This window comes from Thunnus albacares, chromosome 6, assembly GCF_914725855.1.
Source record: "Thunnus albacares chromosome 6, fThuAlb1.1, whole genome shotgun sequence".
Classification (NCBI taxonomy): domain Eukaryota; kingdom Metazoa; phylum Chordata; class Actinopteri; order Scombriformes; family Scombridae; genus Thunnus; species Thunnus albacares.
In genome coordinates, this window is record NC_058111.1 from 6,976,856 (window position 1) to 6,999,582 (window position 22,727).

Genomic DNA, 22,727 nt, shown 5'->3' on the forward strand with positions numbered 1-22,727 from the left:
GAATGTGAAAGTAAATCATTGGGAAAACACTTAGTGGAAAAAGTTGTCATTTTGAACATTTTGTCCGTCTTCAGACACTTACTGTAATTTGACCCTTTCTTCCCGCTCATAACTGGAGAAAACACAACACTGTGAGGTTTGTGGGACAGTGAACTGACAACATCAACACTTCAAATCAAAACCATCTTTAAAAACCATTTAATTTGAGATTCTCAGGGAAAAAAGAACATTAACAATATTTTTAACTGTTGTGACACATTTACATCATCTTTACATAACCCACTTTTAATGATCTCATCACAGTTTTCTATTTCTTTCCTGTAAAGCAACATATTTATTCAGCAAACACTGACGTATTGGATGAAACTTTAAAAAAAAAATAGGTCATGTTTTAAACAGATCTGCCAACAACATTGTAAGTCCCTGAGTCACCATGTTTGTTCTCTGGATAGTGATCTCTGTGGCAAGTACCTGACAAACAGGTTCTCCCAGTGTTCAGTTCAAATAACCACTGGTGCATTTTTCAAATGTATACAAACAAGAAGCACGAGAGACGAAGAAGAAAAATGTACAATACGAGGTCGTTTACTGGGAAAAAAATATAATCACAAATATCAAAGAACAAAAAGATGCTCAGTGCAAAAAAGTTAAGTTTTAAATTGGAATCAACCAAACATTTAAAACACAGAGTTTCTATGATTTAAACTACCCCCATATACATGTTCAGTACCAAGAGTAACATCAATATTTATCAGACAGAAAACATCTTCATACATCCAAAGAGTGATTCTCTTATAAAGACAAAGTGCATATTTCCTTCATTGTGGGTCCTTGTTCTTGACGTTTCACAGCAACCGATTAAAGTTTCTATTCTTGAAGACAAAATCATCAACAGACTTCCATTTGTACCTTCAGAAATGTTAAATGTAAGTCTTTGTCGGTGTAACAGATCGGCCTGACTCCTCTTTGCTGTGTCCTCCTGAAGACTTGTTTATGAGGTACTTCACAGAGGGGGTCTTGTCCTCTTTGGGGGGGCAGTTGGCGCACAAAAGCCCCCCTCCCAGGATCAGCAGTGCCGCAGCCCCCCAGCCGATGTAAAGAGAGGCTCCCAGCTCTCTTTTCTGGGCGTCTACTAGCAGAGGGTTGTAGAAGTCCCTTATAATAATGCTGGCGGTCCAGGATACAGGAATGAGGCAGAGAATCCCACTGATGATCAGCACCACGCCCGCTGCCACCGAAGCCCTCGCCTTGGCCCTCTCCTCTGGAATGAAGTTGGTGCATTTTCCACCAGCGAAGGCAATGAGGAGCCCTGCAATACCTGTGATGATAGAAACCACCACTAGTGCCCGAGCCCCCTGGAGGTCAGTGCTCAGAGCCAGCATGGAGTCGTAGACCTTACACTGCATCTGGCCTGTACTCTGGACCACACAGCTCATCCAGATGCCCTCCCACATGGTCTGGGAGGTCACTATGTTGTTGCCAATGAAGGCGGTGACCCGCCACATGGGTGAACCGCATGCAATGAGCACCCCGATCCAGCCGAAAAGGGCCAGGGCGCTGCCTACCATCTGCATCCCCATGGAGCCCATCGTCTTCTCTCTCTCAGAGTGTTTCTGAGAGACAATTAAGAGCTGATCAGGTGTTTATGTGCATCTGAAGCAGGTGAAGAATGGGAGGTGTGAAAGCCAAGCTGTAAATCACACATTAGAGACCTTGCCAAGAACACCTGCCATGCAAGATTCTTTTTGTCGAGGAACAATAGCGCTTTGGTTTTCAATTATTCCTCTGGTGGAGATGAGGATTGTGTTACATGAGGTTTTGTTGATACTCGCGACAAAGAAGATTCACAGAAAATGCACTAGCTTGTGAATGTACACAACTTTGAATGCACAGTAGAGGGTTTAACAAAAGATAAAGGTCAGCAAGTCTGCAAACACTGAGAATGAAAATGAATCCATCCTTCCATTCACCAGACAGTCTCAAGTCAAACAGTGATTTGTGGCCATCTGTATACAGATACATCAGAGTGTGCATTCACGTTTTTTCTCACACTGACTGAAGTTGAAATAAATCATTGCAAAATATGAATGTGATGAAACCTCAAAAAAAAGGAAATATAATCTGAAAACAGGAAATGTATGGTATTTCAGAAGTTGCCTACATGTGTATATTACATCTACTGAAGTCTTCTCATTGTTGGGACATCATTTTAAAAATAAAACATGCGTGAGTGACCATTTTTCTTTGCTCATGTAGATCTGCTTTAGTAAGCTGCAGCATATTTTGGGCATCTCTTTGTTTGACATCTTGGACATCTTCATGCTGTTCAAGTCCACACGCATGAATTAAAGGAGACACTAAACACTTAGGTAATTTTGTTACTTTTTGGTCTGAACTCAGTGTTCTTTCTTGTTTGACATCAATCTGGTGGCTCAGATCCATGATCTCAGCGGTCGCATCGTAGCCGCAGCCAACAGATAGTAAAGCAGATGGTAAAGCAGGCCTACATATGTTATACTACTCCCAATTTACACCTATATTACTCCAGATTACTCACAAACCTTTGGACACAACCTTTTTTCCAATAATGTATAGGAAAACACTAATAGATAGATAGCTACCTTTATTTACTCAGGGGAAACCAATTGAGAACAATGCTTTCATTTACAATGGTGCCTTGCATATACACAATAATGCTGACAGAAAGAAGTCATCAAATTTGAATATCTGAGTATTTCAGTCAAATTTCCATCACTCAATTTTGCTTTCGTTGTAAACAAACAGGATTCTTTTAGTGTAGTTAGTCTAATACAGTGTTCATATGCATAAAAGCATAGAGTGTTACTGATCATAACTATATGATCAGGTATAACCTACTTTATAGAAAAGGCATATTTGTATATACACAAAAAATATTTTTTTTCATTTCAATGATTAATTTACTGGAACTTTTTTTCTTTTTTCAACCATTGCTTATTTAGTGGTTTGATTAGTGGTGCATTTGTTCCTTTAATATATTCATAACAGTCCATTTGGCACACAATCATCAGTCCATAACAGGTTCAGGTAGATTCTTTTCACTAATGGCAAAGGGCAAAGTAGGAATGTGATACTAAGTAAAATGCAACAGGACAGGGTGTGTTCATCCTGATGAAACACCCTGTAATACTGCGCTGACATCATGTGTGTTTGAGATGATTTTGGAGCATAATAGGAATTCATTTCCTGAGTGTGAGACAGCGTGGAACATAAGTATTTGGACAGTTACACATTTACTGTGTAACTCTGTACTTTGGCACATTTGATCGGAAATGAAACAAAGACTATGAGGTTAAAGTGTCGACCTTCAGTCTCGGACCAGTGGCCCGTGAAATGTTTTAATTATTCAGGTCAATTTGTAGGGTTTTGTTTTCACTTTCACATTTAAGTCTTCACTTTTTCTCCCGCCTGTACTTATATTGGACAATTTAAATGAAATAACCCCGCTACTACCCCCTCAATGTTTATGGGAGAAATAGATGTTGCACAATATCAATCACTGAATATCTGTGAAACTTTTGAATTTATGTTGTTTAAATGCTGGTGGTTTATGAGTATGACTCTTTATATGTGTTGAAACTAACATACTTTAGTTAATTCTAGGACAAAGATTTTAACTTCACACTGTGAAACTGGCTGAACTGGTTTAACGTCTGTGTGAACAACTCAAGCAAACTGCTGGATGTTTTTGAATATATATATATATATTTTTCAGTTGTACTCTTTTCTCCATAACCTCTTTATTTAAACAATTTACGAAGTTAAAAACATGCAGCTCATTTTCCTTTCTGACAGCCAGCATGATGAAGCCGGATCATCACTGTATCCTTCACCTCCTCTGACAAGATTAAGCTGAAAGATTTGCTTTCAGTCTGGTTTAACCAACTATTTAAAAAGCAATGCTGACAATAACTGAACAAACTAAAAAGAACATACAAACAATTTTCAACTCTGGGTTAAAAGTTTAACTAAAAATAAGCACTTTGACAAAAGAATATCAATTGTGTAAATGTTTTATTAAATATCTGTGATATCGTAAACAAAAAAAACAGTCTTATGATATTTCTAATTGCAAAGATTTGTAAAATATTTTATACAATAAATTCACAATATGTCATTGGTACTGTACAGATTTCCTTCCATAGGTCTTGTTGACTATTAACATCCTTATAGCACAGCTTCAATTTGCTAAACATTCAGAGTAAAATTGGTTTGATACAAGCTTAACATAAAATATCTCTCATTCAGTCCAGTCATCATGCCATTGGAAGACTTTCTTGCCGGTAATGCAGTTTCACATCCTTCCTTTTACTGCTATTCTTCGAGAAATACTCTCTCTTGCCTCCACCGAAGGATTCAGAGTTCATCAGAAAAGCTGTTCTCACTGTGTGTCACTTTCAAAAAAGGTGAGACACAACTTGCACTCTTGGAAACTCACAATAAAGGAGACTTAATCAAGAAATTATGAATTAATTTACAGTCTTTCTCAGGAAAACGGAGCTCTCATACGTAGGCTCGGCTGGTGGCTGTGGATCTGGCCCCGGCGTACTTGACTGGATACTCTGGACTGTCTTCTTTGCGTGGGCAAGAGCTGCAGAGGAGAGCACCACCCAGGATGAGAAGCGCAGCGGTGCCCCAGCCGATGTAGAGCGCAGCCCCCAGCTCCCTCCTCTGAGCATTGGTCAGGATGGGATTGTAGAAATCTCTGATGATGGTGTTGGCAGACCAGCAGACGGGGATGAGGATCAGAACGCCGGCACAGATGAAGACAATTCCAGCAGCGATGGCCACCCGGGTTTTGGCACGTTCGTCCTCAACAAAGTTGGTGCACTTACCCCCGGCGATGCCGAGGATGATTCCGAAGGCAGCGACGATGATGGCGATGACCACAAGAGCTCTGGCGGCCTGAAGGTCCTGGGGCAAAGCCAGTAGAGAATCATAGATCTTACACTGCATCTGGCCCGTACTCTGCGTCACACAGTTCATCCACAGCCCTTCCCAGATGACCTGTGCTGTCACAATGTTGGCTCCGATGAAGGCTGTGACCTTCCACATCGGCAGGGCACAAACAATGATGGTCCCCAGGAAGCCGATGATGGACAAGGCAAAGCCCAGCATCTGTCGTCCCATTGACACCATGTTGAGGTCTTGTTTGAGTCACTTGTAGCTGAACAGAAGCAGAAAAAATTTCAGGAGTTGATCAGCTCGGCTCAGTTGTGAGGTTGAATAAAGGCTGTGGCATACTTCCTTCGGTTATAAGCATGTCTTCCTCGAAGGTGGAGTCAGAACGTCCTTCCCCTCTGACCTGAAACCAGCACAATGGTGATTTACCAGCCCAACCAGATTCTTTACATTATCTGTATGTGGACCAGGGAGTAGTTTCGATGAGATGAGCATCAGTCTTAAATGACTCTATGTAAATTAGGTCCGTAAAGAGGCACCGCATTCCTCATTCAAACAATGCTCTGCCGTTGGCTGGCCTTTGATTGGACCGTTTACAGGAACATCAGGTCCAGTCACAAGTTTCAGGTTTAAAAAAAAACACCAACAGAGGAGGAAGTATCACCGGATGTCACCCATTTATGGTTTCTATTACTGCTTTTTCATCACCGCTTTGAATGGATGAATTTATTGGGGGGTTTTTTCAAATTTTTTCAGAATGAAAGTGCTCTCACACTGATCAATGTCTCAGCTGATCGGATCACCACAAAAATCTCTTTTTTTTGTGTTTCCTTTTTATTTTCACAAGGTTTATTTATTTATTTATTTATTTATTTATTTGTTATACTAACCCCTTTATGTCTTCTCTTATATTTAAGAGATTTTTAGTGAGCTCCAGTTTACAGTGAAATGTTGCACATAAAATGAAAATAAAATGTTATAATTCTTATAGATTAAATTGTTTATTTGTTTATATTTCATCTCTGCATCTCTCACTCACTCTCACACACAGAAGTGCTCTGAATGTGTCACAGGTCAGAGCTCTAGTCATCAAGGATAATTTTTTTAACATTGCAAAAAATATCGGAACAATGTTTTATGATAATTGACTCCACAAACAGATCAAGTGTATATTCTTCAAATATTTTTTATTGAAATTCCTTTGAGTATTCTCAAAAATAAAGTGGAATTTACACAAAGCAAACACATCACAGTTCATATTTACAAAATCAACTCAGTATGACAAGGAAATAAATATATTTACACTGACATCCTTATGAAAAAGCAAAGCAGCTTTAGGTGCACACAACCATGACGACATGATATTCCTCCTATATAAAGACTCTTTGCATGAATTTACATGGATATTTCTACTTTAAAGCACACAATCAACTCAAAAGATACATAATAATAATAATCAAAGGTCACAGTGATTTATATAATTTCTGTTTTTGTGAGTAGCGTTAAGGGACTACAAACTACATTTTGTTATACAATCTTGTGTTGTAAAATTATAATAAATGAATCTTGACTCTTGATTACTTGAGTGAATGAATTTTACATCCCATCAATGTTTTGGAATACATACCATCCTCTAGAAATAAAGTGTGCACTTTGGTGCATTGTAACTTTGCAGTAGCAAGTTCCTAAAACCATCAGGTCAATAATCTTAGTCTCTCTTTTTCTGTCCATTCAGTTTTCAGAGGTACTGTCCACCAGCATATACGGGTGGTGCCACGTATGGTTTGCCAGGTACATATGTCCCTGTCCCTGTGTATGATCGGCTGGATGGGGGAGCGTACACAGGACCATAGTTTGCTGGACTTACTGGTGTTGCATAAGGATACATGGGTGCTGGTGGGTAGCCTGGATATCCATACATGGATTTTCGAGTAGGGCAGGAAGTGGTTAGGATGATCCCACCGACCAGAAGAATTGCAGCAGAGGCCCAGCCGATGTAAATGGCGGCTCCGAGTTCCCTCTTCTGTGTCTCGATGACTATGGGGCTCCGGAAGTCTGCGATGGTGATGGCTGCAGACCAGCACACAGGAATCAGGACCAGGATGGCGGAAATAATGATGAGACAGCCACATACGATCACCACCTTGGCCTTAGATGAATCTTTCTTCAGGCAGCCGGTGCACCTGGCTCCAATGAAGGTGATGATGAAGCCGATGAAGCCGAAGATGAGGGAGATGATGACCAGGGCTCGGGCGGCCTGCAGATCGGGGGAAAGCCTCATCACCGAATCATTCAGCTTGCACTGCATCTGCCCGGTGCTCTGCATCACACAGTTCATCCACAGACCGTCCCACACTACCTGGCCTGTCACGATGTTGGCTCCGATGTAGGAGGTCACTCTCCACATGGGGATCCCGCATGTCACCGACACCCCGACCAGGCCGATGAAGGTGATGACCTGACCTGCCACTTCCTTGCCAATCCTCCCCATCGTGAAGAGGCTTTGTGAGCAGCAAGAGAGGAAAAGTGTCTCAGCGTGCAGGTCTGGTTCTCCGTCAGAATGTCACAGCTCTCTCAAGAGTTGTTTGTCAGCGAATGTGCAGGAGGAGGGCCGTCCTGTCGTCAGGTGAGTTCTTCTGGGCAAACAAGATTCCTCTTCCTAGATCTGGGAGTGGCACCCATTTTTAAACAATGCTTTGTTTTTGCTCTTAGAAGACAGACTTTCATATGCAGACGATTCTGATGTAAAGACGGGGTCACTGGATGAAATTACAACCACTTAATGAACTCAAAGGTCCTGAAACCAGCTCAGACAGCGAATGATGGCAAATGATCAAATCATACTCGTTGTTGTTTTCACAAATTGGCTTTTTGTTGTGCTAATTTTAAATCAGGGTAGTGGTGGGGCGTTGTGTTGTGCGGAGGAGTTGAACCCCCACACACATCTGATAAGCCAGCACAATAAAAAGCTAATGATATGATCTCTTTTTATTATGAAGTTCTGTTTTATTTTTATGTAAAAGTCTAAAGAGACTTTGCATTTCTCTATTATGAACATAGACTTTTAAGACTTTTGATATGTGCTTTATAATATTGTTTTTGTTATCACATCAAGACTGTTTTGAAGCAAAGGGTGGAGGAAATTGTGAGCATGAGTCACAGCTTTTTTCCATTTTTTCCCCTTGTTTTGTCACTAACACCCTCCCGATCAGATAACTCACATATGTTATCAATCCACTGTATCTATAATGTTGTCATCCTGATTTTCCATATTGTAATTTTGCTGTTTTCTGTGTAATCTGCACATCTATTGCATGTCTAAGGACAGAGGTTTACTGAACTTCTACTGAGCTTTATCAGTCAACCACAGAGTATCAACAGACACAATCCACACAGAGTGAACTGTTCTTTCCTGCAGCATGGACTCCACCATTTGCTTGTATCCCTGATATAGACGACATAGCAGTCTGGCAGTTTATAGGTAATAAAAGGCATTGAACTGGAGGCAGACCTGACATGACCCATACCATGTTAAGATTGATGTGACCCAGTTTTGGCAGGTAAGTAGCCCCGAGCCGAGCAGAAGAGATTCAGATCATTCTCAGCAACGATAACAATCACCTTGATGGAGTAATGACAGGAAGCCAGTCACATAAATGAAACTGATGCTGCATTTAAAAAAAAACAAAAAAACCCTACAACATCCTACCGTGTGACAATACAGATACCTGTGTTGGGTAAACAGACTCTTAACACTCTGTCACACATGACTCAGCAACCCGATACTGCACTAACGATCATTTCCTCGATGATCCAGTGAAGGAAAAGTTTTATGAAAGCTTATCAGAGCGAGGATAAAACCCGTGATGAATACTTGGTGCTTTTCCACAACGCACCATTTTAAATCACTAAAAAAACCTCAAGAAATGTTTTCAGTTTTTATCTTAATATAAACCAACTCAACTTTGAAATATTAAGTTATTCACCTATACTTTACTAGAACATCTTTCACTTCTAGAGTATATTTAGATTATAGTTTCCTTCAGAAAACAGATGCCAGAAAACATAATTCAGGGTAAATAACAATAATCATATTTTTATTCCTTCATTTAATTGGTGGAAATTCAACTAAACTACTTACTAAACTAATAATACTAAACTGCTGCTTATATAGTTATATTATGTCTTCTGCATTGCCACATAATCATCTCCAGTCTTTACCTTGTGATGTTGATATCTGAGGTTGAATCTCTATGACGCCATGATATGCTTTCGGTTTCTTATAAGTGAGGCGACAGTGATCATTCAGTAAGAATCTGGTTTATTTACAGTAACAGATCATTAAAAGCTTTTGAAACACAGAAATTTAAAGCATTTAGAGTTTTGTTGAACTAAATGTGGAATTTGTAGGTCAACTGATAAAAATACACAGATCAAATAAAAAAAACTCCTTTTTGGTATTTAAAGAGATATATTTGAAGGGATTTTAACATGAAAATATCTCTGAATGAGAATAAAGATAATGACGAGACATCCTTGTGAAATCCCTAACCCTAACCCAACAAAATATTTACACTCATTAATTATACTTAATCATACATGATGCTGGTTTTTCAACAGCTGGCCACATGGATCTAACATTTCAAAGGCCACTTTCATTTTTAAGTTTCGACTGATTACAGAAGAGAATGAGAACAGAAGCCAAGTTCCTCTCTATGTTTACTTTAGTCACACATAGCAGGAAAAGTCTAACATTTGCATTCAGGTGTGACAGCGAGCCAGCATCCACGGTCCCAGAGCCCTGCTGGCACAACTAAATGGAGTGCAGCCACAAAATGTCCATTCTGAGGAAGGTCAATGTGACATAAACCGCAATCAAAACTCATGATTCACGCCGTATTTACATTGCCAGTGAATATATGTTAAAGGAAACTATAATTTCTCTCTGTAGAACGTTCTGTGACTTTACGAGCCCATGAAGGTGGTGCGAACCATCTTATACGTATTCTCTTGACGTGGAGGTTGACTTCACAGGTGTGAATTTGGGTATGTAGTGGGGATGTCCATGTTCATGTTTGGGCGGGCAGTTCCAACACAGTAGCCCCCCTCCCATTAACAGCAGCGCAGAAGCCGCCCAGCCGATATACAGCGCTGCTCCTAACTCGTATCTCTGGGCTTCGATCAACAGCGGGTTGTAGAAGTTGGTGATGATGGTGTTTGCAGACCAGGAGACTGGAATGAGACAGAGCAACCCAGAGATGATGAACAAACTCCCAGCCAGGATGCAAGCCTTCGCCTTGGACCTATCATCCTCGATGCAGTTAGTGCATTTCCCACCCGCGATTGCCAAGACCAGTCCGAAGACTCCGGTCAGGATGGAGATGACGATCATAGCGCGAGCGGCCTGCAGGTCTTGGGGCAGAGCCAGCATGGAGTCGTACACCTTGCACTGCATCTGGCCTGTACTCTGTACCACACAGTTCATCCACATGCCCTGCCATATGGTTTGAGCCGTGATGATGTTGGCTCCGATGAAAGCTGTGACCTTCCACATGGGCAAAGCGCACACCACGATGACCTTGAGCCAGCCGATCACAGCCATTATTATGCCGATGAGCTGAATCCCCTGAGAAACCATCTCGCCGGCTTTGTTCCTTCCTCGCACGTTAAAATCCAAAAAAGAAAGACGAGCGGAACGATGTGAGCTCGTATTTATAGTTTGTCGTGTGAGAAGAAGGGACAAAGACATGAGGGTATGTGAAACCACGGTCTTCATCTCCTATTGGCTAGAAGGAGTTTACACACAAACAGAGACCCAGTGACCTTTTTATTAGTGCTGACCTGCCAGAAATGTAAAGCTTCAAGGTCAAATGGCTCAGCCTTTTATTCGTTAATGCACAAAGATTTCACGGAAAAAAATGTTTAATAGTAAATGAAGTAAATATCCAACTTGTTCAAGAGGAAAACTGGATAAATCTGCTGTATTATGGATTTAAGTTTGAGGAATAATTAAGGATACAAACTCAAAACACTAGTTCTCTCATTTGAAAATGAAAACATGTGCTGTATATTTATGAGATTTGAATTCTATTACAACATTACAAGAGTTAAGCTTTGTTAAAAACTATTATCTGTCAGTGAGTTCTGGGCAGGTGTGAGAGAAACTACAGGATGTTGTCCTCTTGTTTACAGCGAGGGGCAGTGTTGGACAGGTGATGATTCAGACAGCGAGCACCTCACTGAATGACTCATAACACAATGTTTTTAAAATTCACATTTTGGAGAAGATTAGAACAATTTTTTTCTTTTAAGATGCAACTTCTGACTTTATTCTGAAAATATAATTTCCTGCAAAAAAAAAAACAAAACCTACAGGTGTCTCATAATTCATGAGGACTATACAAAAAGGTCTTGCCTGGATCTGGACCTTTGAATCTGCCCACTCTACTAGGTCGAGTTGACTGAAGATGGAAATGGAGGGAAGCAAGCTGACAATTCTGTCTGATATCAGGCAACATAATCTGGGATGTATTTTATTGATTTTTTAAGCGATTATGTTGTATTATAAAGTAGTTATTCATATAAAGTCAATTAACTTCAGTCCTTTTTTATATGTTTGTACATTAAAAGCATTAAAAAAGACAATTTTGTGGATGGTAAGTGAATTATGAGTATTTTACAATATAATGAGGTTTTATATTTAGGACAAGCTGATTTTGCATTACCATTAAAATCATTGTTTTTATTTATCCATCTGGGTTGTAAGAGCTGAGCCACACCTCATGTCTTCTTTCTAAAGGCTCCATTTTAGTTTAACATCAAACTGTTTTAATAACATGTTATTTATATAATCTATAAGAACACACACAACACAATAATTCAATGTTGATAAAAAAAAAAAAAGGTTTATTTACAGCTTCAGACAGTCGAGAGTAATACACATTTTGCAATGAAATGATATGTAAAAAGGCACAAATGGCAGAAATTAACAGGACAAAAAAATACAATACATCAAAGTTACATGTTAGATTTTGTTCAAAAATGTACGCCAACTTTTTTCACTTGCACAGATCAATTCTCTTTGTCACTCAGTCCACGTAAGTTGTTGTTTGGGTGTGGTCTCTTTATCTTGGCATTGATGAAACAAGTCCTGAAGTGCTGCAACTCCACATGAAAGTATCAGACTGAACCGTTAGCACAGTTAAAATCACCATGAAGTTCAAAACATACTTAATGTGAAATGTTTTTTTTTTCAGTCTCTCTGCCTTCTCATCTGGCTTTTGAATCCTCAGACGTAGTCCTTGGGTGCAGTTGAACGGGCAGCTGAGTACTTGGCAGAGTAGTTATCCTTCCGAGGGCAGTTGGCAGAGAGGAGTCCACCACCCAGAATGAGAAGGGCGGAGGCCCCCCAGCCGATGAAGAGCGCAGGTCCCAGCTCCCACTTCTGAGAGCCCGCCACGAGAGGGTTGTAGAAGTCTCTTATGATGCTGTTTGCCGTCCAGCACACGGGTATGAGGCACAAAACACCAGCAATGATGAAGATCACACCAGATGCCACACCGATTTTGGCTTTGGAGGTCTCATCCTCCACGCAGTTGGTGCACTTGCCGCCTGCGATGGACAGGAGGATGCCGAAGATGCCGATCAGGATAGAGATGATGAGGAGGGCGCGGGCAGCCTGGAGGTCCTGGGAAAGGGCCAGCATGGAGTCATAAACCTTACACTGCATCTGGCCTGTGCTCTGTTTCACACAGGTCATCCAGATGCCTTTCCAAGTGGTTTGAGCAGTGACAATGTTCTGGCCGACGAAGGCTGTCACTTTCCACTGGGGTAAAGCACACGTAATGATGGCTCCAATCCAGCCAATGATGCTCAGGGCAATGCCCAATATCTGAAAGCCGGCTGACACCATGTCTCCTCAGAAAGCTTCTTGCAAAAAAAAAAGGTCCAAAAGTTGTGTCTCTGAAAGTCAGTTGAGTCTTGCTTGAGAGATCCCCAAGAGTAAATGTTTGGTTAGGGTTGGAGCGGGTCTTTTATACACTTAACTCGGGAGGGGCTTGACATACGTACAAACTGTCACACAGACCTGTGACGTGATAACTACCCCCACTCCCAGAAACAGGCATGTGTCATCATGTCAGTTTTTTTTTGTCTCAGTCAGGTAATCATTGCATGTAAAAAAGCCACATGTGACTCAGAGTCACTACTGAGACTTTAAAAAAATACCATCAGCCACTCCCTCAAAGTGATGGTATGTGGCCACTGGGCAGCTTCTTTGATCCTGTTTTTCTTTTTTTTTTACTTGTTTTTTTCTGTTATGTGCTGTGGTGTCAGTGAAAATCATGCATGTTCAGAAACCACGAAGAGCAGTTTTGTTTACAGATGGCTCTTTTATATTTGTGAGTTTATCTATGAAGCTTTGAGCTGGTTTTCCAGATCTCAAAAAATAATCTTTCAGCCTGTAAAGGAGCACGTAATATTCCATATTGTGGTTAAACATTTCTCATAGAGTTTCACAATTTCCATCAAACATTGACCAATTGTTTGCAGTGACAAGGAAATCTCTAGTTTTGATTTTATAAGAAAACGTAGTTGTCAGGGTGTTCTGTTTCTGCTGTTTTATTTTAACCTTTGACCTTCGGCCCTTGATCTTTTCAGCCGTGGTAGTTTCAGGTTCTTGAGACAAAGGTAGAATACACAAAGTACATTTGTCGAGAGCTGCCCGAGGGTATCATAGAGCGGAAAAGAATACGTCAGAATAGCTTAGTCAGTGCATAAATTACTGTTGCCTTTCTTACTTACCTTAACTATGTGTTATAGAATTAAATACTTAGCACACAGAATCTGATAAAGTTGACTTTTAAGAACATTTGCATGAATGGTAAAAGGAACATTCTTGGTTTCTATTGAAGCTATTAAAAAATAATAAGTGTTAATGTCAAGTGAAAGACAGTATTTTGTTAGAATGACTGTGATTTGAAAGTATAAACTACAGAAAGCATCTGCAGCTAATCAGTACATTTTACATTTCATCCTACACTGATTACACAGATTTATGATATGAAAACAAAAAAAAGATCTTTAAAAATAATAATTTTAATCATGATGCCAGTAAAAAGAATTTCGTATGAACCCCTTTTATCTAATCGCAAAGAATTATGAGCATCTATATGACATATGAACAGAAAAGATGTACTGTAGGTGAGAAAAAAAAAAAAAAAGATCAAAGCTGACCTTGCAGTGATGTCAGTCTGTTAAAGGCTGAAGGGCTGCTACAGGTTCTCCTACAGGTTGTCTTGGGAGAAAAATGTGTGCTCTGAAGTCCGGGGGTCCCGCTTGATTTATCGAAAGTTTTCCACAGCAGTGAGAGAACATCAGGAGGGAGATGTTGGAGAAATGGCAAACACCATGCCAAGTGATTCCAGTTGACAGACTGTGGCAAAAAAAGAGGGAATAGTGAGAGGGGGCAAAGAGAGGTAGAGAGAGAGAATCAGATTGTTTCAGAAATGAATAGAGGCAGTGTTTTAGAGCCAAAACTGCCGTTAGGACTATAATGCCTCTATTTTATCCAAGGTAGGATCATTAAAGCTACTGCAGCCTGGATATGGAGATTGGGTTCCACACACACAAGGAGGCACGGAGGAATTTCCACAATTAAAACTGAGGAGAGATGGTTTCAGGGTGAGATTATGTCCTGGTGCGCTCACATGTCTCATGCTTTTGAAAAATGCTGATACACACACATGTTTGCAGCAACCTCAGTACCCTTACAGTGCACTATATCGAATACTGAATAATCTCAAAATGTAGCTGGGTGTGTGAATCATTTCTTTTAAACAAGTGCATAAACAGGATCAACATTTCAGAATATTCAGTCGTCGCTGCGTCCATTTTGCCAGATGAATTAATGGGGAACAGTTTGCTGCACAATTTCTGCAGCGACAGGTGATAGATTTGAATAAAGCAGCCGTGAGAAAATGCCAGAGGGAGCCGGAGCGACAAGTGTCAGCAGGTAGTTGCGAGGCAAGCCCAGACTTCCCAGTAACGGCTTGTCTTTGGCTTTCACTCAAGTGTTCAACCCTTCAGGTATCATGGATGGGTCATTATACCTATCAAAGCAATATCCACCTGCAGTACAGACAAGAGTAACAGGTGTTTAGCTTTTTCTGTTGCAGCTATTTTGAATGTTCAGGGGAGGAAAGACTAAAATTAGATTGCGAATTTGTGAACAATAACCAGCATGACTGTTTAAATTTAGCAGCGAAAAGTTAGATATTAGCTTGATAGAGCTAGTTAGCTACTTTATTTAAGCCAATATCTATTCAGTTTATTTGTCCAACAAGTTTGATTTGTTTCTAATATTTGTAAACATAAGTCAAGTTAATGTTATTTATGTAACCCAAATTCAAAACAGAAATTTTTCTCAAAGGGTTTTACAATCAAGGAAAAACACTTGATAAGAAAAAACTCTCTCTTTTGAGAAGAGTGGAGGGGAGAAAAAGAGGAGAAATAACATTTTTTTGCTAATATTCCAAATTGGACATCAATGTTGTGCATCTTGGTGAACAATAGTACGATACTGCTGGTCTGTACTTTTCCAAAATGAACTCATGAGTCATATTTTTGTCATTATGTCAGAAACAGTAATCTTCAACCAGCACGGTGACAAAAAATGATATCAGCCAGTTCAAGAGTGGATACTTATTTAACTTGGAATCTGGGAAGAAATCTTGCATTTTATTGTTTATTTATTCAGAAAGACTAATGAAAGAAGCCATTTATTACAACATCCAGTGTTGAGCAGAGTGAGACATAAAGGGAAGTTACTCTGGCTCTCTATAATGTTTTGTGATGCAAAAGTCTCGTGATGACAATTGTCCTGTGTTACATTGTTTGGGTTTCTAAAGAGATTAAAAAAAAAAAACTACGTGCGGTTTCATGTATCAGAGTAGGAAGTACGTGTTTCTATCTGTGCAGGTGTATCATGTCTATATTTGGCATGTGATGTCACCACAGTGAGCCCGGCGGCCATCATTGTGGAACAGTCACAGTTTCAGTGGGTAATCAAAGCACGGTAAGTACCATCTTTGTGAGGTCTGGCGGTGAGTCATGCATGTTAAGACATGACACATTATCACATGACACAAACATTAACCTGAGGTCTGCAGGTGATGAAGTCTAGTGGTACATAGCACCAACAGTGTTAAATATCTCTACATATCAAACAATATACTGTCATTTTTTTATTTCTATTCACAAAACACCATGACTATAAGTTGTTTTTCTGTTATGTTGGTGATGTAAGACTCATTCTACGGCAGATCTTGTTGGAATTTTGTCTAAATGAGATTGTCAAGGTAAATGTGTGAAAGTCAGGTTGTGTAGATGTAATACTGGGCTACTAGAATCCACAATAGCTGCTATGAAAATCAGGATATAAGCCAGTTTAGTTGTGAAATAGGGAGTGACTGTGTTTATAAAAGCTTTTGTATTTTGGCATGGAGGAACTTTCAGTTCCTTTCTTTGTATGTGGCATTAGAGATGAGGATTTTTTTTTAGCGTTAAAACAAAACACAATGACAACTTTAGTTCCTTGTAAACTTTAGTTTATTGTTTAACTTCCTACTACATGCATTTATCATCCATCATTAGACTTCACACATTGAGCAACTCTATGGGTGTTAATAATTCATATTGTAATTTTTTTTAACATTAGCGCACATCAGTGATGAAAAGAACACCATAACAGATAAAATCCAAAGAAATAAAGGTTTGAATTAAATGTACATGTAAAGGTCACAAAGAATATTCTAACAGTAATAGGTAGTCTGTTATTATGGCTAGTGTATCTACAGTACCAATACCTCACAGGAACCGGTCAGACTCGTTCCCGCGCCCCTGACAGGTGGATGTTTAACAAGGTGCTCTGCAAGTTGCCTCATGCATATTTGCAGGAAATGGTCGAGAGTGTAGCTGCACCTCCTGGTGAAAACCCTAAATAGTGTCCATGTTTGATGTGGATAAAAACAAAGCAGGAAACATTACAGAATGTCCTGTTATTCAGAGCTAAGATCTAGTGAGAGATATAGATCTGTTGCCTGCAGGAAAAAACAGGCATGAGCATAAAATAAAAGGTTACGAGACTGTATGACTCTCAGTGATCATAATATGACAGTCAGTGGGCTGAAACTAACTGTGGGTTATTAAGTTCAAATACATTTTTGCATAAATATAAGTCTAATATGTTAATTTTAATAAAGAAAATAAACAATTATACTTGTGCAGCATATTCAATAACATGGAGCTTCTCACATTAAATCATAAGAAAGATTGTACAGATTTACATTAAAGAAAGAAAAAGTCAATGAAACAATTCGACATGCTGTTCCTGAATTTTGGTACATAATAATAATAATAATAATAATAATAATAATAACAAGAAGAAGAAGAAGAAGAAGAAGAAGGAGAAGAAGAAGAATAGAAAGGCAGCTTCATACACAACTGGCAGTATGTGAAGGTTCAAATTATTAACCCCTGCAGAGCCAAATCCAAAGATGGAAAACAGGCAACAAGTCGTGTTGTTTAGAGATTCCTTGGAAAGGCAACTGAAAAAAAATATAACAACAATCTAAACAAGACAGAACTTGTTTCTTTGCATCAGCTTGATCTTTAGTGACCTCTTCAGTCTCACGACACCAGACAATCAGCGATCTTCCCGCCTGTGTTTAGACACTGACTTGTGAGTCTAGTGAAAATACAACACCCAACGTTTTTGCCTCAGGCTGAATCTGTGTTGCCAAAGTTACGAGTCTAAGTACAACAACGCCTCCATCGTGGAGCGGTTCACTTGCACTGCTGACAGTATAACTTAAAATGCATGTGTGGTTTAAGGGTCAGTGATGGTGTTGCAGTGATTGCCTTACATATCTTACCACTTAAAGCAGCACATTTACAGTCTTGTTTTTCTATGTTTTATGTATTTGCAGTAAGATGGAAAAAAAAAAAAGGCAGGCATGTTTAATCAACCGTTGTTACATAAAGGTTAAAAATCAGACCCCAGCTAACAGAGACACTGCCTCATCCTCCACCAAATGTCAGAGGTTAACAGATTAAAAAATCATTACAGCTGTTATGATTCAGGCTGTATCTGGTTTTATCTGACTTTATCTGGCAATACACAGAGTTACTCATGGCACAGCAGCACCGTACCAGGAGTACGGGGGAATGGGAGGTAGAGTAAGGGAGGAAAAAAAACAAGATTTGATTAATATTTTGGCATATTTTGTGTTGTACTACTTTAAATTAAGTATCAGTTGGGCCATCAGAAGGCTACCGTGTGTGATTTTCCTTTAAAAATCACACAAAATCGTCCCTTTAAACAGCAATGCTTTTGTAAAAACTTTCACAACTTTAATATCTGCTATCAGAAAAGCACATAAAGTAATCAGCTGTTATGAATCAGTTCATTGCTCTTGGTTACATATAACACATATACATATGGGATTTGGGTATATATGTACTGTATATAATGTAAACTGACTCTTATTCTGCAGCAGAGGTTATAAGTAGTTTTATACATGGTGTATGGAAGTGTTTGGAAGTTGGATTTCCAGAAATATAACTCAAATGGAGATACATAGTTTGGAAAATGTATGGGTTTTATGGATTTAAAAGCTGTGGATTGAAAAAGCCACACTTTTTGAACTGAATGAAAATATTCGAGTTGATGTAAGATGTCAGGAAACATGTTTATGAGAGGAAAAAGCTGATTGTTCTCATCAGTGAACAGTGACAACAATACAAAGATCTTTTATTTCCCAGATGCTAAAGTTCCCATCAAGTGTATATTAGTGTTTGTGTGGGAGTGTGAGAAGGTGTGTGTGTGTGTGTGTGTGTGTGTGTGTGTGTGGAGGGGGTTAACCACAAAATAGCGGAGATGCTCAACCTGACCACTGACCCCTGATGACCTCTGTTAATGAGAGAAAAGTCTGTAATGACACAGAGCTCGCCTGTCGGCCACCCTCAACGGCCCTATTGTCTATCAAAGAAGGTATGCTAGATATTTTAGAAGATGTCTCTGCCCACTGAGTTATTCTTGGATGATCAAGTGTTCAACATAATAAAAGGATGATGTTAAAAGACAAATGTGAGACAGTATTTTCTGACTGCTGACTGGAGACGTTGCTCATTCATTTTAGAGAGAACTGGATATTTCTGGACCTTTTTGACCTAGTTTTTGCCTTTTTTGTTTTGTTTGGCGGTTTCTGTCATACCAGGTTTTGTTATAACAGTAATGAGTGAAATGAGCAATCAAATATGAAATGTGAGATCACTGTAGTGGAAGTTTTTTTGTTAAAATGTTTTGCCTGTCAGTATTAATGTCAGGAAGGGAATGCTACAGTCTAAAACTTGCTCTCTGATGACCCACCATTAAGTCCCTGGCATGTATTTATGGTAACTCATGGAAATTCACCAGACTTTATCTGTTAAGGCCAAGACATAGACCAGTCTGATATTCTCAGTGCATTTTGTTTATTTGAATATTTAACCATATATCCTTCATTTTAAGGAAAACACATCTGGCAAGCCTACTGACAATGAGGCCTGTAAACCCAGAACTTCTTCTCCCAGGAGGAATTATGTAGGTGACCAACGTAAAACAAGGCCTGTCATTGTTACTCTTTTTTAGAAAGGAGATCTTATTCAGAGGGTGACTCTGCATTTTTCTTCGAGGTTATCAAATGTCACAGATATACAGATACTGTACGCTTTCTCAAAACCAAAAGTCTTAAAAGGAGCACTGGTGCATTAACATCTTAGTATAATCATAACTGAGTTGTATGCATTTCATCTATGTAAATGTGGTATGGATCTAAGACAACAGTATCCTCCAGAATCTATATGTATTTTTCTATATGTATATTTTTTTTACTTATATTTAAGGTTGCATAGGAACTGAACAAAAGAAGTCTTTAAAAAGAATACTGATTTTGATGGTTTTCTCTTGTGATACCGATTTCAGCTGAACACAGTGTTGTAAAAACGTCTAAAGTGTCCCTGAATGCAAGTGTAGTTTGAAGGTAAACATGATGCCACTTTAAGCTGACTCCACCTTCAGTCGTCTAAGCTGTATAAAGAAGGTAGAATCTGTTTCTCCCTCTCTCTTTCTCTCTCACTAAAAGTCTTACGCAGGACTTTGAGCCAGCGAGATCCGATATCGCCTTCATCTCAAGAGGGTTGAGCCTGCGGACACAGAGGGCCTTCTATCCCGCAGAGCCCTGGAAGAGAGTCTTGTTCTGGTCCTTCTTCATCTCCAGACCCAACAATGTACTCTGCAGGCTTGGAGATCCTTGGGATGATCCTGGCCGTGGCCGGCTGGCTGGGGGTGATGGTGGCCTGCGGCCTCCCCATGTGGCGGGTGGCTGCCTACATCGGTCAGAACATTGTCATCTCCCAGGTGATCTGGGAAGGCTTGTGGATGAACTGTTCGGTGCAGAGTACAGGCCAGATGCACTGCAAGGTGCACGACTCCATGCTGGGGCTGCCAGCGGACCTACAGGCGGCTCGTGCCTTGGTCATCGTCTCCATGGTGCTCTGCATTGTGGGCATCGGTCTGTCAGTGGCTGGTGCCAAGTGCACCAACTGTAGCCGGGATGTGAGCAGTAAACCACGACTCGTGGTGGCTGCTGGAGTAATCTTCATGGTGGCCGGACTGCTGCTATTGGTGGCTGTTTCGTGGACAGCCCACGCCATCGTCCTGGGCTTCTATGACCCAATGCTGGAGGAGACGGGGAAGAGGGACTTTGGTAACGCTCTGTACTTTGGCTGGGCTGCCTCCTGCTTGCTCATCCTAGGGGGTGCACTGCTCTGTTGCTCCTGCCCCCCCAGAGCAGCCACAGCACGAAGCGGTGGTGGCTCCGCGCCTCCCCGGGTGGACTATTCAGCTGTCAAGACCCTGTCAGTCAATGGCTACACCAGAAGAGACTATGTATGAATATGTGACATCTAAGCACTGGTGATCATATGATGATCAGTGTTAGCAAATTTGTGCTCAGTAGATGCATGCTTGGTGTTATGGATGCAGCATGCAGCACATTGGGCACGGACATTAGAATGACAGATAAATGTTTAATATGTTGTTTTGACCTTTATTCTGTAGTAGAGGGTGTCTTATGTTGCTTTTTATATTTTATTTTAAAAATCAATACATTTACTTGTAGATTTTGCCTTTTTTCTAAAAAAAAAAACAAATGTTGCAATGTGTCGGATCTTTATATTTTTAAGATAATTTTTGGCACTTTTTGTCTTTATTTGACAATATGGTAGACAGGAAACGAGGGGAGAGAGGGGGGTGAAGAGGGGGGGGATTATGAGGAGTTGCAACACATGCAACATGTCCCCAGAGGGAACCAAACCAGGGACCTTGAGGTGACAGTATGTAATATGCAGCTTGATAATTCAGTTATCAGGACCCATGTGTGATCTTAAATGTCTGAAATATACAAAATCTATGCAAATTATTTTGATTAAAGCACATTTTACCAGATTATAAATAAAAGAAAAAATTATATGTCTCTATTCAAGCATGCTTTCTTTTATACAATTATATTTTGTTTCTGCTAAAGTGGATATACAGTTTTAATGCTACAATTTCATGCCACAGAGCCAGAAGTTATGTATGTTATGTTGGTATGCTAAAATTGAGTCTAATTTATAATCTATTGCTGTAAAATCCTTTGTTATGCAGAAACAGGGGCACATGCCAGCTGTAGAGTTCAGCAGAGTCTGACCAATAAGACCCCGTACTAGTGCACACTGAAAGGTATTTTATTTCAGTAGAAATAGATGAAACACACAATGGGTGGCTTGTCTCAGCACCTTATGCTTACCTTCCATTGTAACCTGTCCTCCATTTGCGAGAGTGAAACTGAGTCTGAGATAATAGTCTCCATGTGCAAGGGGATGTAACCTGCACTGTAACAGAGACCCTCAGAGCCACAAAGACCCCATTGATCAGTCGGTTTGCAACTGTTTACCTTAATCCCCGAGCGAGACTCAACAGAATAAAACTGCGTCTGAAAGAGTCACTTGAAATGTAAAGATTTTAAAATCTCTATGTCAACTTGGGAATGCTAATTTACTCATCAAGCCTTGTTTTTATGTCATACAACATGTTTGCACGTCAATCTCCTGGAATTATCAGCAGCTTGAGAAAAGCAATATAGTGCATGTTTATCAGTGGATGAAACAGGATATGACCTACTTTTGAGACTTCTTCCAAACTGTTTAGGTACTTTAAAAGTGTTCAATAACATATTCTTACAACAGCACACACAAGTTTAAAAGATACAGAATACTGACTTACATGGTAATTCATGGTATTTCTGGCTGATTTCTACTAGCAACACTAAAAAAAACATCAGCAAAAGAAACAAAGCATGTTTTTTGCTTTTTAAATGCGTTTTGGGTTGAGCAGTGAGGTTAATGATCTGAAGGATAGACTTCTAAATATTCTGAAAACTCCCTTTGAGTAATTGTAGACCCTGCTGGCAGGATTGTGAACTGAAGCCAACTGTGCAGTCATGTGTTGATGGGAAAGTGCAACAGTCCACTCAAAGTCGATGACAAATCCCGATTCATTGTGTAACACTCTAATTTACTGTACAAGTAAGGTGTGTACAAGTCCGAACACCTCAAGCCACAGAGAGTGACATCAAATATAAAGACCCACATGTTTTGTTCATGGCCTCGAGTAACCGTTCGAAACATCTGAAATAAAGTTTGTT

The 22,727-nt window shown here is 39.9% G+C and overlaps 4 protein-coding genes across 5 annotated transcripts; 1 reads left to right on the top strand and 3 right to left on the bottom strand.

Annotated features, from left to right (window-relative positions):
- Positions 1-208: 208 nt before the first annotated feature.
- LOC122984678 (claudin-4-like) lies at positions 209-5,423 on the bottom strand. The gene is made up of 2 exons (XM_044355270.1): positions 4,696-5,423; positions 209-1,592 (listed from the first exon to the last, which is right to left on the bottom strand). Exons 1-2 carry the CDS (start codon positions 5,176-5,178, stop codon positions 921-923), a joined length of 1,155 nt encoding a protein of 384 aa, XP_044211205.1. The 5' UTR covers positions 5,179-5,423; the 3' UTR covers positions 209-920.
- Positions 5,424-6,174: 751 nt separating this feature from the next.
- Positions 6,175-7,497, bottom strand: cldnf (claudin f). The gene has a single exon (XM_044354261.1). The coding sequence runs from the start codon at positions 7,430-7,432 to the stop codon at positions 6,680-6,682; it is 753 nt and encodes a 250-aa protein (XP_044210196.1). The 5' UTR covers positions 7,433-7,497; the 3' UTR covers positions 6,175-6,679.
- A 1,790-nt stretch (positions 7,498-9,287) lies between these two features.
- On the bottom strand, positions 9,288-12,972 carry LOC122984691 (claudin-4-like). Its single transcript, XM_044355290.1, has 2 exons — positions 12,384-12,972; positions 9,288-10,595 (listed from the first exon to the last, which is right to left on the bottom strand). The coding sequence occupies exons 1-2, from the start codon at positions 12,851-12,853 to the stop codon at positions 9,938-9,940; spliced, it is 1,128 nt and encodes a 375-aa protein (XP_044211225.1). The 5' UTR covers positions 12,854-12,972; the 3' UTR covers positions 9,288-9,937.
- Positions 12,973-15,880: 2,908 nt separating this feature from the next.
- On the top strand, positions 15,881-21,151 carry LOC122983383 (claudin-4-like). 2 transcript variants are annotated; one of them, XM_044353101.1, is made up of 3 exons: positions 15,881-16,015; positions 19,511-19,582; positions 20,124-21,151. In XM_044353101.1, the coding sequence occupies exon 3, from the start codon at positions 20,267-20,269 to the stop codon at positions 20,933-20,935; it is 669 nt and encodes a 222-aa protein (XP_044209036.1). In that variant the 5' UTR covers positions 15,881-16,015; positions 19,511-19,582; positions 20,124-20,266; the 3' UTR covers positions 20,936-21,151. The 2 variants fall into 2 exon arrangements, with proteins under 2 accessions (XP_044209036.1, XP_044209037.1); XM_044353102.1 differs by lacking the exon at positions 15,881-16,015 and adding an exon at positions 17,420-18,991.
- Positions 21,152-22,727: the final 1,576 nt, after the last annotated feature.